The sequence below is a fragment of the Neofelis nebulosa genome, chromosome 12 (assembly GCF_028018385.1).
Source record: "Neofelis nebulosa isolate mNeoNeb1 chromosome 12, mNeoNeb1.pri, whole genome shotgun sequence".
In the NCBI taxonomy this organism is placed as follows: Eukaryota; Metazoa; Chordata; class Mammalia; order Carnivora; family Felidae; genus Neofelis; species Neofelis nebulosa.
This window is the reverse complement of record NC_080793.1, coordinates 72,586,000-72,599,954: the sequence shown is the minus strand read 5'-3', so window position 1 is coordinate 72,599,954 and position 13,955 is coordinate 72,586,000. Positions and strand designations below refer to the sequence as shown.

General features: G+C 46.3%; 1 protein-coding gene across 10 annotated transcripts in view; it reads right to left on the bottom strand.

Annotated features, from left to right (window-relative positions):
* Nucleotides 1-13,707, bottom strand: part of TLE1 (TLE family member 1, transcriptional corepressor) — a 92,037-nt gene extending 78,330 nt beyond the window's left edge. For 3 of the 10 annotated variants that reach the window (XM_058695618.1, XM_058695622.1, XM_058695624.1), the window contains exons 1-4: nt 12,389-13,707; nt 11,486-11,586; nt 9,975-10,038; nt 9,819-9,863 (exon numbers count right to left, since the gene is read on the bottom strand). In XM_058695618.1, coding sequence (XP_058551601.1) covers nt 9,819-9,863; nt 9,975-10,038; nt 11,486-11,586; nt 12,389-12,412 — 234 coding nt within the window. In that variant the 5' untranslated portion in view covers nt 12,413-13,707. Of the gene's footprint in view, nt 1-9,818; nt 9,864-9,974; nt 10,039-10,261; nt 10,284-11,485; nt 11,587-12,388 lie in introns of those variants that run through there. The other 7 variants (XM_058695617.1, XM_058695621.1, XM_058695627.1 and 4 more) reach the window with 5 other exon arrangements.
* Nucleotides 13,708-13,955: the final 248 nt, after the last annotated feature.

Sequence of the window (13,955 nt, the reverse complement as noted above, 5' to 3'; positions counted from 1 at the left end):
TTGTAAGGTACGCAACAGGCAAATAACACAAAATGTTAATTTATAGACTCCTGGCATCATACAAGTGGGGATAGCATGGGTGTTCACTCTGTATTTCCTTCTTCTTTTCTGTATATTTGAAATTCTCCAGGGGCACCTGGATGATTCATTCAGTTAAGCATCTAACTTCATGAGTTTGAGCCCTGCATCAAGCTCTCTGCTGTCTGCGCAGAACCCGCTTTGGATCGTGACCCCTCTGTCTCTACCCCTCCCCCACTTGTGTGCACACTCGCTTTCTCTCTCTCTCAAAAATAAACATGAAAAAAAAAAAAGGAAATTCTCAATAAAATGTTTGGTGGGGTGAAGGAACCATGCAACGGCCAAAAGTAAATCATCAAGGGGTATGATCATTATTATTAAATCTGGCAACTAAGGCAAGTTAAATGCCTTTATACTTAATGCATTACAAGCAACTAATCCACAACTCTATTTAGGGGCTGTGGTCATCCTGAAGAGACACACAGGGGCTTCAGGGACAGAGATGCACACACACACTCAGTTCACACAGAAACCCAGGTCTCGGCCACACACTACTTCTGTTTTCGCGGTCTTTTCTTCAGTACAAACCCAAATATATCACTATAATGAAACTCCCCACTACAAAGCCTCTGGATGTGCGCCTGAGTAGCTCAGTGGGTTGAGTGTCTGACTTCAAATAGGTCATGATCATGCAGTTTGTGAGTTCAAGCCCTGCATCGGGCTTTGTGCTGACAGTTCAGCCTGGAGCCTGGAGGCTACTTCAGATTCTGTGTCTCCCTCTCTGCCCCTCCCCCACTTGTGCTCTGTCTCTCTCTCTCTCTCTCTCAAAAATAAATAAACATTAAAAAAAATTTTTTTAAAAAGCCTCTGGATATTCTGACCATAAATCACTTTTCCAAAAGAAAAACAACTGAGCAAAAGTGGTTATGTGAGAACTAAAGTCCTGTAAAACATCTAGTGATATCAAACAGACTTCATTTTTTTTTTTTTTTATGTTTATTTATGAGAGAGAGAGTGCAGGCAGAGCTGGGACAGGGAGAGGAAGACACAGAATCCAAAGCAGACTCTAGGCTCTGAGCTGTCAGCACAGACCCCAACGTGGGGCTCAAACCCACAGACTATGAGATCAGGACCGGAGCCGAAGTTGGATGCTTAACCAACTGAACCACCCAGGTGCCTCAAAGAGATTTCATTCTGAATTTCAGCATTAGGACCCAGACTCGTACTCTTGGCTCAAGTTTTCAATCTGGATTCCACAGATTTACTGAAGGATTGTAAGATGTCCACAAACGGCCAAAGTTGTTGGGGAAAAGCTATGTTGTGTATAAAAACATGTGGGATGTTTTTTTCTCTCTCTCTCTCAAAAATAAATAAACATTTAAAAATTTTTTTAAAAATTGGGGGGGCGCCTGGGTGGCTTAGTCAATTGAGTGTCCGACTTTGGCTCAGGTCATGATCTCATGGCTCATGGGTTAGAGCCCCGTGTCAGGCTCTGTGCTGATAGCTCAGAGCCTGGAGCCTGCTTTGGATTTCAGATTCTGTTTCCCTCTCTGCCCCTCCCCAGCTCGTGTGTGTGTGTGTGTGTGTGTGTGTGTGTGTGTGTGTAATCTGAAAAATAAATAAACATTAGGGGCACCTGGGTGGCTCAGTTGGCTAAGCGTCCGACTTGGGCTCAGGTCATGAACTCATAGTTCATGGGTTCAAGCCCCGCGTCAGGCTCTGTGCTCACAGTTCAGAGCCTAGAGCCTGTTTCAGATTGTCTCCCTCTCTCTCTGCCTCTCCCCTGCTCATGCTCTGTCTTTCCATCAAAAGTAAATAAACATTAAAAATAAATAAATAAATAAATAAATAAACATTAAAGAAATTTTTTTTAAACGTGTGGGATTTTTTTGCCAAGCAACTTCTACCTGATTTTCATACAGGCTCAGGATCCGCAATGCTTACAAGTAGCACCCTCCATAGGAAGCACATTAAACACTACAAAACTAGTGCCCCCTCAGTCCAACCCACTGGCAAGGGTACGGAGGGAAGTCTTGAATGCAAGCTTCAAGCAGTCCGCAGCCTCCTTGGGAGTAACAAAAGACACACATGAAAAAAACATGATTACAGAACTTGGAGCAAAAATCAGTGGTGTGACAGGCCACTGTTGGAGCTGTCGTGGAAGGCCTTGAAGTACACATGAGTGTTGTTATTTGAACTGGACCTTGAAGGATATTGAGAAAGGTCATGTGAAGCTTCACAAAAAGGCCTGGACTTTTTATAAAGAAAACACAACAACACACAGCACTTTTTCAGGCACGAAGAGGAGACCCACTGGCTGGAATAAAGGACTTGTTAAGAGGAGGACAAAGCTGACCTGGTAAGACTACCAAGGACAGTGATCAGGGCAGACACACGAAGCTGTATGAGTGACGGGCAAAGAGGCCATTACTGGAGTAAGAAGTCAAAATCAGAAAGAACAGACATAACAACATACCCAGAGACCCTAAAGGGGTTTTGCCTTCACTACTTTAAAGATGCCCCAATACCAGGGCTGGAGTCATGAGCGTCTGGACGTAAGCTGGTGGTCTCTAAAGTAGAGTGCACATATGCCAGAGGCCGCCCAGGACATGCCAATAGGGGGCACGGAGGATGTGATGAGAACTTGTATTTTAACCCCTCGGCTTAAAATTTCCACTTATTACAAATGTATACAATATATTAGTACATAATATATTTATAACTTATAAATCTGTAAGTATAAGTCTGGTGATACATTTTCAAGCGTTTTACTGACATGTTGCACAAAATACCACTGGCTAATAATCCAGTTAGACCAATAACAGCACTAATACCAAACCCAATACAGTACTGCATGTATTTCGGCAGCTATACAAATCATATGATTTGAACGTGCAAAACTCAAACATACTTACATTCTCAAAAACTGATTCCACTTCATCAAGTGAATAATGAAAATCTAATGAATATCTACCAGTACACAGGAAATAGCTGTACACACAACTCTACCTCTCCCACATGTACGGTGGTATACACACACCACACTTCACAGTTTTCTCTATTTGGCAGATGAAAAAATAAATTCAATGGATGGAAGTCTCCGTTTGTTTTTTCCTCCCAGTCTTTTCCTTATATCCAAAATGACCTTCACCCTACCCTTTCTTGGCTAACGTTTTGTGGTCAAAGAACATCTAAGCAGCAAATAATACTTCCAGAAAAGCCAAGATTTGTTTGTTATACCTTGTGCGAGAATGCGTGGGGGAAGGTTATAAACATTGTGCTCTGAGTTGCTTTCATGTTGCTTCAAAGCAGGCAAACAGAATTAAACTCAGTAATGATTAAAAACTGAAACGTGAGGGGCGCCTAGGTGGCCTAGTCGGTTAAACGTTGAACACTTAATTTCGGCTCAGGTCATGATCTCACAGTTTGTGACATGGAGCCCGGCGTTGGGCTCCACACTCACAGCACAGAGCCTGCTTGGGATTCTCTCTCTCCCTCTCTCTCTGCCCCTCGCCTACTCACGCTTGATGCTCACTCTCTCTCTCTCTTTCAAAATAAACTTAAAAAAATTGAAATGTGAAATGATGAAATACAGGTTTGTGCAAATTCACAGGTTGTATGATAACACTGTGTCAGCATTTCTTGGTTTCATAAAACGCATGGCAAGTGGGTGGTCTATAAACTAAACGATTCTGTGAACATCATCATTCTGCAAACAATTTTATTTTATTTTTTTTTAATTTTTTTTTTTTAACATTTATTTATTTTTGAGACAGAGAGAGACAGAGCATGAACGGGGGAGGGGCAGAGAGAGAGGGAGACACAGAATCCGAAACGGGCTCCAGGCTCTGAGCAGTCAGCACAGAGCCCGACGAGGGGCTCGAACTCATGGACCGCGAGATCGTGACCTGAGCCGAAGTCGGACGCTTAACCGACTGAGCCACCCAGGCGCCCCAATTTTGCAAACAATTTTAGAAACTGTTTTTTTGTTAAGCCAAGTGAATAACAACAAATGAATACCTTAATTTATGTTAAACATTTCAGTGTAAATTTTTTTCATTTTTCAGATCAAGCTACGTCTCAGAAAAAAATTAGAAAAGCTCTCCCACATGAGTGCCCACACCTACACACACACACACACACACACACACACACACACACACTCGGGCATGCACTCTAACTCAAAACACCCAACTACAGTCATAGAACAATACTATGGCATGTTTCATATTGCAAAACTCACCAATCCCATTGGTGAGGACTGTTTTCTATCTATAAATGCCTACTCTTGTCAGTTATTAGCCACCCTCTGAAACAACTGCCTAAAACTTAATTAAAAATCATTATACCAAATATTCAGCATTAAAGGCACTAGAGTTCTAAAAAAAATCTCAATTTTCAAAATCTGAAGTAACAGTAAGCAACAGGGATGGGGGTGGGAGGGACAATCCAGCCAATCCAAGCCTATGAGAAGCCCAGTCAGTTTCTTAGTTTCGTCCAATTTAATCCACTCCTGAAGACCACAAATATTTAATAACAGAAGAGCAAAGACTCAAAATCTATGGAAAACTAAAATGGTTCCATGAGCCCAAAACTGAATATATCATTAGTTTAACTACCACATAAGATGATTTACTTAAATATTTGCTAAAGGAACAGATTCTTTCTGTGTTTCTTAATAAACACAGAAGAGGAACGTCTTAAGCCCTCTGGCCAAAGACTCTTCTCAATGGATACACAACCCAAGCACTGGGTTTCAAACACTGGTTGGAGGTGAGGTCTGGAGGGATGACTCTCCTCTCCTAAGAGAAGCCATACTTGAGAACCTGCCCAGTCTAACCTCATTTACAGAAAGGGAAACTGAGGCCCAGGCAACTAGTCAATGCTCACCCAGTCACTAATCAAAGTCCCCTAAATGAACTGTATTTTACACCAAGGGCCATCCGAAATAAAGATCACATATTTTGTTCCTCACAGAGTTTGTTTTTGGGTTGTTGTTTTGCAGGGGTAGGGGCCGAGGGAGAGAGAGAGAGAGAGAGAGAGAGAGAGAGAGAATCAAGCAGGCTACAGGCCCAGCACAGAGACTGACACGGCGTTCCGTGAGATCATGATCTGAACTGAAATCGAGTCAGACACTTAACCATTGAAGCACCCAGGCACCCCTGGTTCCTCATAGTTTTTTGGCATTAATTTTGAATTTTAAAAATATTTTTATCTTAAGGACTATGTTTTGTGAACCCTCCCTTAAATTCTGTGCCCAAGGCAAGTGCATACCTCACCTCACCCTAGTCCAGGCTCTGGAGAGAAACCGTGAACTAGTTGATTATTGAAGGGGTCGGGCAGGGTGACAGAAAGTAGGGAGGAATCGCCCTGATTGCCAATAAAAAAACAAAGGCTAACCTTGTGCCTCAAAATGTGGGTTCTAAATACACAGGGAACTTTCTCTGTTTTAACTGATGCTTATCAAGGGCAGGCCTGGCTACTGAAGTAAAGTTGGGAACCACTTCAGTCTTGATGACAGCTGCTGTATCACAAGGTTACTAACACCTGGTGGAGCTTAACTCTGAGTGCAAGTACTCCAGCTAGTCTTTTCCCATTCTGAGACGTGGACTTAGAAAAAAAAAATCTCAAAGTGAGAACAGTAGACAGAAAACACACATGGTTAAAAAGCAGGAAGAAAGGTAAGACTTGCAGACAAATAGTAAGTCACATCTAAGGGATTAACCCACAGGTGAACCCTTAACAGGGCCACCTAAGCACTTTTAAAACACTACCAGAGAACAATTTATTTTTTAAGGGAAACTTTAAAGCACATATCAAAACGGTGGAAGCACTGTCACTCCGAAATTTACGTGGTCTGAGACACCACGCTGGCTGCAACATCACATGGAGCTTGGTTAGGCTCTCATCTGTTTTTTTCTCTTTCTCCTCTCCTTCCCCACCCCACAACCAGCACTGCAGAATACCTCTTTCCTTCCAGAGCTAGTCCTTTCATTTATTTTTAAATTCTTGGCCGCCCTGGAGAGCCCCGAGTGCCTACTCTGCCCGCTCTTCAGAAGAAGAGAGGCACAGAGAGACAAAGTGACTGATCACACTCGCTGGCTGTGAGCTCGGCCTCAACCAGGAGTCCCGACAACAGTTTCAAATTTTCTTTTGTTCTTAGACATATTTTAACCTGCAGACAGTATTGCTCGGTTGGCTACAACTTTCTACCGACCCATGGCTGTGACCTCCACAGACCAGTCAGTACTGCTGATTTTCACGAACTCCTAGAACATGCACCGAGGCCCGATGTGATTGTGTATCATGAAGCTGTCAGCACAAAGAGCGAGAGAACAGGAGAGACACACAGCCAGGCAGACTGGGCCACCACACAGGCCTAAAGGTGATTTCATCACTAGCCTCATCCTCCAATGGCAGCGGGGTGGGTAAAGGAATGAAGCCCTAAATTCTAGGGACGAGGTGACCCAAATCCAGCTTCAACAGAAACTTGGGCTTGACAAATCCCACACTCTGAACACAGGCCCAGAGCTGCAGGCAGATCAAAACACCTACCCAAAATACCTCATCACAGGATGGGGCTAATCACTTTTCAAAACTGTTAAGTGCTATATAAATTCACACCACTAAAGACAACTTATGGCATGGCTTCATCAGCACGCTGAAAAGATACACAAGTAGAATAAATAAGGCTTATGTATTTACAGTGAATCTTGTTCCAAAACTATCAAATGAGGTAATACCACACACCACATGACAGAAAACAAAACTTTAAAGATCACACTGCCAAACACACTAGCCACAGCCCTCAAAACAACTAGATTCACATTAACCTGCTATTTTCTAACGCACCCTAACACTTTGGTGGTATCAAATTGCCTCAATTTTTCATGAGATGTCTCCACCTCTCCTGTAGAGATATACCTAAAATTTATGATCTACCTGGAGAGAGAAGGAAGGACAGGCAGAGATCTATAAAAGACTCAAAACAAAAAAAAAAAAAACAAAAAAACTGTCTTAGCGCTACAATAACAAATTTAAGTACCCATTACCATCCCTAGTCCGCTGACTTTTCAGTAACCAGCCACAAATGGGAACAGAGAAAGTAAGGGGAAGGCTTATCAGGAAGTGTTGACACAACATAAACATGGACCGTGGGCACAAAACCAAGTAAGGAAACCACAATTATACCATTCTCGATTTGGACGCACTTCCACTTTAAAACTTCCAGACGGAAAAGTCGGTGGTGAGATCTGACACTGAAATCTCTACAACTCACTCTGTCGACAAACCCGCTGAAAGGTGGGGAGAGAGAGCGGTAGTCACAGTGCAGACAAATCTTAACAACATTAAAGCTCTCTCCACGGAAAGTTTCCCCATCGCTGTGTTTTGTTTTTTTTTTTTCAGTAACAAAGATGTTGTCAGAAATGACAATTTTTTGTGTCCCTTGATGATGCCTTGCTAGCATTTGGTTATAAGCCATAAAGCAGGACTAATTCCAGCCTGTCAGGAGTCTCGCTAATGCCCAGTTTCCCCCCAGAGAGAATTCCTGTCAAATCTAATGAGAGCTCCAAAGGCTCTCTCTACAATATAATGAGCACTTAGGCCATGCTGGTGATCAGGCGGCAAAAAGCATCAATTTGAGCCTGGCTACACCCTGGGGGCCAGACGTCACCAGTTTTAATAAGAATTATGATTACTAGCTGCACCAAATGCCTCCTCAGAACTTATTATTAATGTGTGACATTCAGAAGGATGTTTTTCAAATGTAAGGCCACTTTAAACTGAATTATAGCACTGCTTTGCACACCACTCTAGTTAAGGGTCTGTCAGCATTTACAGTATAAACTAAATTTCAGGGGACTTAATACCCTACCATGAAGAACATGGCATCTCTCAGCTTTTCACATTTTTCAAATTACTGAGCCAATTACACACAGCATATTATTAATGCATACTGGCTCATGGATGGACAATATACACCCACAAATGCCCGATAGAGTATAGAAACTCATTAGAAACCTATTTTCACACCATGGGGCTCCTGACCCTCTTCACCCCTTCTTCCTTTTTCCTACTTGATAACGAAGAGGTCATGTAACCTACAGGAACCCAGAAGAATTATACACCTCCTTTACCTCCCCAATAAATCCTGCACCAGCATACAACATCATACGGAGGTGGTGCTTCCTTGTAAAGGAGTTGGTGAAGTTATTAAATTCTTTGAGTTCATGAGTTTAAGAAAAAACTCAGTCTCCTCTTACCCTTCTACGATATTTGTTAGCAAAATATGTGCCTTTAGGGTAACTTACAAAAAAAGTGGCAGGTTACAACTCTTCACCCAGTTTATTTGCATAATTCATTTAAATGACCATACAACTTCTTGCCCAATTACTATCAACAAGTTACAACTGCCTCAATCAGACACTAGCCACTGAAACACACAAAAAACAAAGGCACAAGCCCAACATAATCTAGGCTACCAACTTTGCAAATCAGAATAAAATCAGCATTTTAAAGGCCCAATTATATTATTAATGAAAGGCCTTGAACTTAACTATCTCTTTCCAAAAACATATCTGAGAACAGATCTACTGTACAAGATGGTAACTTAACATTATGAAATCTATGATGAATTAAAAATCAAAGAGTGCGGAGTTACAAAAGCAGAATTCAACTCTGAAACACACTTGCTTAATGAAAGTCTTTGAATATAAGGAAGATCTGAAGGCTGAACTAATCAATTTCTCCACTGTGCCCCAGCCGGTCAGCCATGCTCTTTAATTTAATGAAACAAGGGTTTGAGATGAAATAGCACATATACATCAAGTAAGAATTGTATTGTTGCACTTTGAAATGTGTCCAACTGTGCAACTTCATCTGATGATAATTTTTTAAGAGGCAATCGATTTCTAAAAGACTTATTGTACCAGCGTCTTGATGAAAAAGTGAATGTCAGCATATCTCCAGAATACTTACACCCTGCCATTAATGCTTTCTTTGGCAGACAATGACTACTCAATCGAGGGTCCTTTGGGCTGAGCAATCATTTAGCTTTTCTTCTCTTATGAGGTCCTTAGTGCCTTGTTCCAGCTCAATACTCTTTTTATACACCATTATAGTAGCCATAAGTGTGAATTTTATGGGAACTTGCAAACTCATAGTCATAGCTAGAGCTTTCCAGTCACTAATCTTTTCATGCTTTTAAAACCACTAGGACTGAAGCAACTCCCAACATATGCTGTGGCCATAAAAGAATGCTTTTTCACCTCCAAATCCGCATCAATTGAGAAATTTTTCAAAAAGATGTCTGCTAATAAGCCACTAACCTTGAGTGTCATTTTATGCAACCCCAAAGCATAAAAGAGAACCCCATAGTTAGTCATACATTTTTTAACCTGATTAGGGAACTCCCAAATATCCTTCTTTCCCCCAAAAGACCACACTGCTTTCCAAACTAGCAAAAAAACATTAGCTATTCTGAATTCCAGAATGCTACAGGATACCCAGATCTTTCAAGAGAAGAATAAATCTATCCAGGTGGAAAAGTCAACTCAAGACTCAATTTCTATCAGTTTGTAAACAGGTTGGTTCACATTTTCAAAGCACCTCTCATCTAGTCATTTAAAGATTCTGTAATTGTCAAGAAGCAACCCTTGCTGCAAAAACAGTCACCAATTCACAGGAAGGGAAACCAAGGCAGAAAACCAGCATACAAATCCTCCCACTATTGAGGATAAAGCCAGTTTTATAGAATCGTCACTAATTTCTCATTTCAACTTGATTTAACTAAAGCTTACCTGTTTATGCATTTCTATGTTTAATCCATAAGACATTTCATAATACTGCAAAAAGAAAAAAATCAAGCATTTCGTTAACTCATGTTTTAAAACGTTAAGAACACATATTTGCTAATATTACATAAAAAGGAAAAAAGGACAATCTTTGATACCTACCATCACATAGTGCCTCTGCATTTCTGTCTTTTCACTTGCCAGTTTCTCACATTCCAATTTAAGGCTACAAAAACAAAACATGCAACTTAATGTAAACATTATGTCACTTGTTTTAACATCTGCCTCACATATTTGCACTTCAAGTAAAAACACAGACCAATGTGGAAAAGCCATAAACTATCTAGGTAAACATCCAAAAGCTTTGTCCTTGCATTTAATAGGGAAAAGGGATAAGGTGAACAGTATAGGGTATCCATTCAGCTATTATTTTCCTTCTTAGTGTATACCTGGTCAGATGCCAAGAATGAAGAATCTGTCAAAAAAAAACCTCTGATCTTCCCAGAAGACCAATTCCTCCTCCTGGTCATCTGTTCCCTCCTACTTCCCCACACCAGTTTGCTCCTTTGGACTCCACCAAAATCTGGCCTTTGCACAATTCTCAGCCTCAGACATAGACTGTACTACCTTTGCCAACTCAAATAGTCTCTAGGTTTGAAAACTGTACTTATAAAGTTACTTCTACAATTGTTGGTCCGTTTTAAAACCTTTGGTTTTTAAATCCCTGCCAAAATATGTTAAGTAGCTGCTGCAATAAAGTGCTTTGAAGTCCTCCTTGCTTGGTAAACACTAGTGGGCAGGTATGCCTCAAGTTCCAGAGATAATTATCTTGAAGCAGACAAAAGGTCAATAATCAGAAAGCCTCTGACAAAAGAAGAAAATTCACACCCAAGTGTCTGTGTGCTTTTTCTCAAGCAGGACAAAAATAAAAACCGTCATTACAGTTATCTCTTAGCGCTAATCAGCTAAGACTTCATAGAAACAAGGAAAGAAAATAACATTTCTGGAAAATTCACTATGGACAGGTGTTTTAAATCATTTTTCATTTATGAACCTCTTGAAGTAGGTCTCATCAGGTGAAGAGACTAACCTGAAATGTATATAAATGAGACTGGAATCCCTTGTCCTACCCAAACCAAGGAAGAATGACGCCAAAGCAGGGAAGCTTTACCCTACACATATCCACCCCCATCTTCACTACCAATGATGGGCACAGCTACCAGCATCTAGCCTTCCATGATGGACTTTGCCTCAGACAAACCAATCCTTTAGTATAGCAGAGCGATTTCAACATTGGCTCTGCCTCCCTAAACCTGCACTCCAGGGCTGGGGCATCGATTGAACCAAGGTTTCAGCTCAGCTTGTTGCAAAATAAATAAACGAAGTGCAAATATTGACGGTTCTCATGCAACTCCTAAATACTCGAAAAGACTCCCTGGAACAGCAGCAAACGGGCAAAAGGGAAACAATGGTAGGAGGAGGAGACTAGAGAAGAGGCGGCCCGGGAAGAACCTGGAAAGGGGGTAACTTGAATGACAGGTCTTAACTGCGACTCCACACGCCACCGCCTGGACGCAAGTACTAAGTACAGCCGCCACCGCCACCAGGCAGGGCGAGGAGGGGCACCGGGCTGCCCCTGGGCTACTGCTCGCCCAGCGCGGCCGGACACGCACCTGTGATACTGGGCCTGCAGAAACTGGAATTCCTCTTTAATCCGGTCCAGGGACTCCGGGATAGTGAACTTGAAGGGCTGGCCTGCAGCCTGGTGCGGCGTCTGGGGGCCACCAGTGAGGGGAACCGAGGGACGGGGGTGGGGGCAGATAGATAAAACAGTAAGTCAGAGAACGGAGAAGTGGGTGGGACATAAAAAATAGTTAGAAATGGCAAGAAACGGAGCCCCGAACTCGAGTTTGCTCCGCACTTTACAGAGGCAGGAAGTGGTCCTTCGCCGGTGCTCGAGCCTCCAAAGAGATTCAGAGCTTCTTCCAGGCTTCAGGGCGGGTCGCGGTTACGTGCGCCCAAGTCGCCCGGCTGGAACGACAGAGGCTCCCGGGCGGCCGGGGAACACCCGGCCAGATTGTCATCGAGGACACCGCCCCCTCCCCCAAGGGAGCAATAATGACCCCAAGGATCAGAGTAGAAAAACAACTCCCTAACGCTCCCCGTTCCCAGAATCGCCAGGGCCATCTCCAGGAGCGCCGGAACGGGGGCTGCATTGACATGTAAATAGGCGAGACGAGAAACAAAGGGGTGGGGGCGCCCTACCCGCCACAGGGAGGCGGGGGGGGGGGGGGGCGATGTCGCTTCGAAAAAGAAACCCCAGCCTCCCCGGGCGCCCCCACCCGCCCTGTCTAGACATCAACTTCGAGGGGGCCCATAGTAAAGGGGGGAAATTGAGAGTTTCAGCTCATTCCCCAGCCCAAGAGGGGACCTAATCAGCCTTGCACCCCTAGAGGCTAGGGAGTCCTCCAGAAATGTAACAGAGACCCGTCTCCAGCTCGGGAAAAGCGCCCATCCCTACCCCACCCCCCATCCCACAGCCCAGACCCTCCAACCAGCACCCTGCCGCGCCTCACCGGGTGCCGGCTCTGCGGGAACATCGCTCTGGCGGCGGCCGCAGCTCTGTTTCCGGACAACTCGATTCTCCGCTCAATTTCCAACTTTAATCCCGCCGAGGAAAATTTAGCCGAGAAGCCAGGCAGAAACGAGGAGCGCGGGGAGCGCGCTGGCCACGCACGCAGGCGCGCTCGGCGGGGCGCACCGGTCACTTGGCGCCCGGCTGCTCCTGCTCCCGCCGCTGCGGGTTCCCTCGCTCAGGGCCACATTTCGGGGCGCCCCAGGCCCGGCTGCACCAAGAACCTGCGCGGTGACGCCGGCCCCCAAGAAAAGGGCGCGGGGGCTGCGATCCAACCCGCGGGCCTCGGCCGCCCCGGCGGGGAGGTGAGGGCGCGGTGATTCTGGCCGCGCTCCTCTCGGCGATCCGCGTGCGCGGCACTCTTCCGGGGCAAACAAATCCAAGCGGACTGCTTTTCTTCGCTCTTCCCCCGGTCCGCCTCCTCTCCGGGTTTTCCCCGCGGCGCCGACCGCGGGTGAGGTGCAGGTGGCCCGGCGCCCCCGGCTAACACCACACAAACAAACCTGGCGACGTTAAGGACCGACCGCTGCGGGTCCGGGCAGCGCCTTCAGCCGGGCGCTCGCGGGCTCCGGGGAGCGGCAGAGGCTCCGCGCCCGGCGCTCCGAAGCCTCAGCCCGGGCGGAGGAGCGCGGGATGACGATGAGGCGGGGAAAGTGCGGAGGGCGCGCCGGGAGGCGGTTCGGCACGCCCCGTGCGACCAACACTCGGTGTTCTCCCCGGTTGCACAAACCCTCCTGGCCCGGCGGGGCTACTCCACGGAGGGTAGTCCCGCAGCCGCCCGCTGCTCCTCGATCCCGGGGCGCATCCGGGCGCCGCGCCCCGCGCGCACTCGCCCCGCACGGCCGGCCCGGCCGCTCTGGACTCTTCCTCCGAGCCCCTTCCTCGGCCCTCTTTCCTTCCTTCCCTTCGTCTGCTGCTCCGCAAAGGGCGCTCCAGCCCGCTGCAAAGTTCTCTCACGACCCGGGGGGCGACATCCACGAGATGATGGGGGAAAAAAGCAGGAGTGCGCTCCGAAGCTCGGCCTCCCTACCCGGCGGGCAAACTCCGCGGGCGGGTCGGGAGTAGTCGCGGCGGGGGTTAGGTCGCCACCGGCCGGCGGAGGTCCGGGATGGTGGCGCGGGTCCCGCCCGGCCGTGAGAGAGTGGGGGTGGCGCAGTCGGCCGCCTCAGGGACGCGGGGCACAGGGTACCCGCCGCTGCTGCTGTTCTGCAGCCGCCGCCGCCCGCGCCTCTCGCGCCGGTTACATTAACACGCGGTTTCACACTCCGGAGCTAACCAGCGCCGGCCCCGCCCAGCTCCGCGCGGGCGGGGGGCGGGAGCGCAGAGCCGGCGGGGACGTGGGCCCGGCGGGGAGGGGGGGAGTTGGGGGGGGAAAGCAGGGAAGCGTCGCCAGCCAATCGCGCGCGTCGCGCCCAACGTGGGGTGCTGACGCGACGCGTCCCCGGAGCCTATGGCAGCAGAGCACCGGACGGACCGTCCTCCCCCTCCTCTCCTACCCCGTTTGCTTC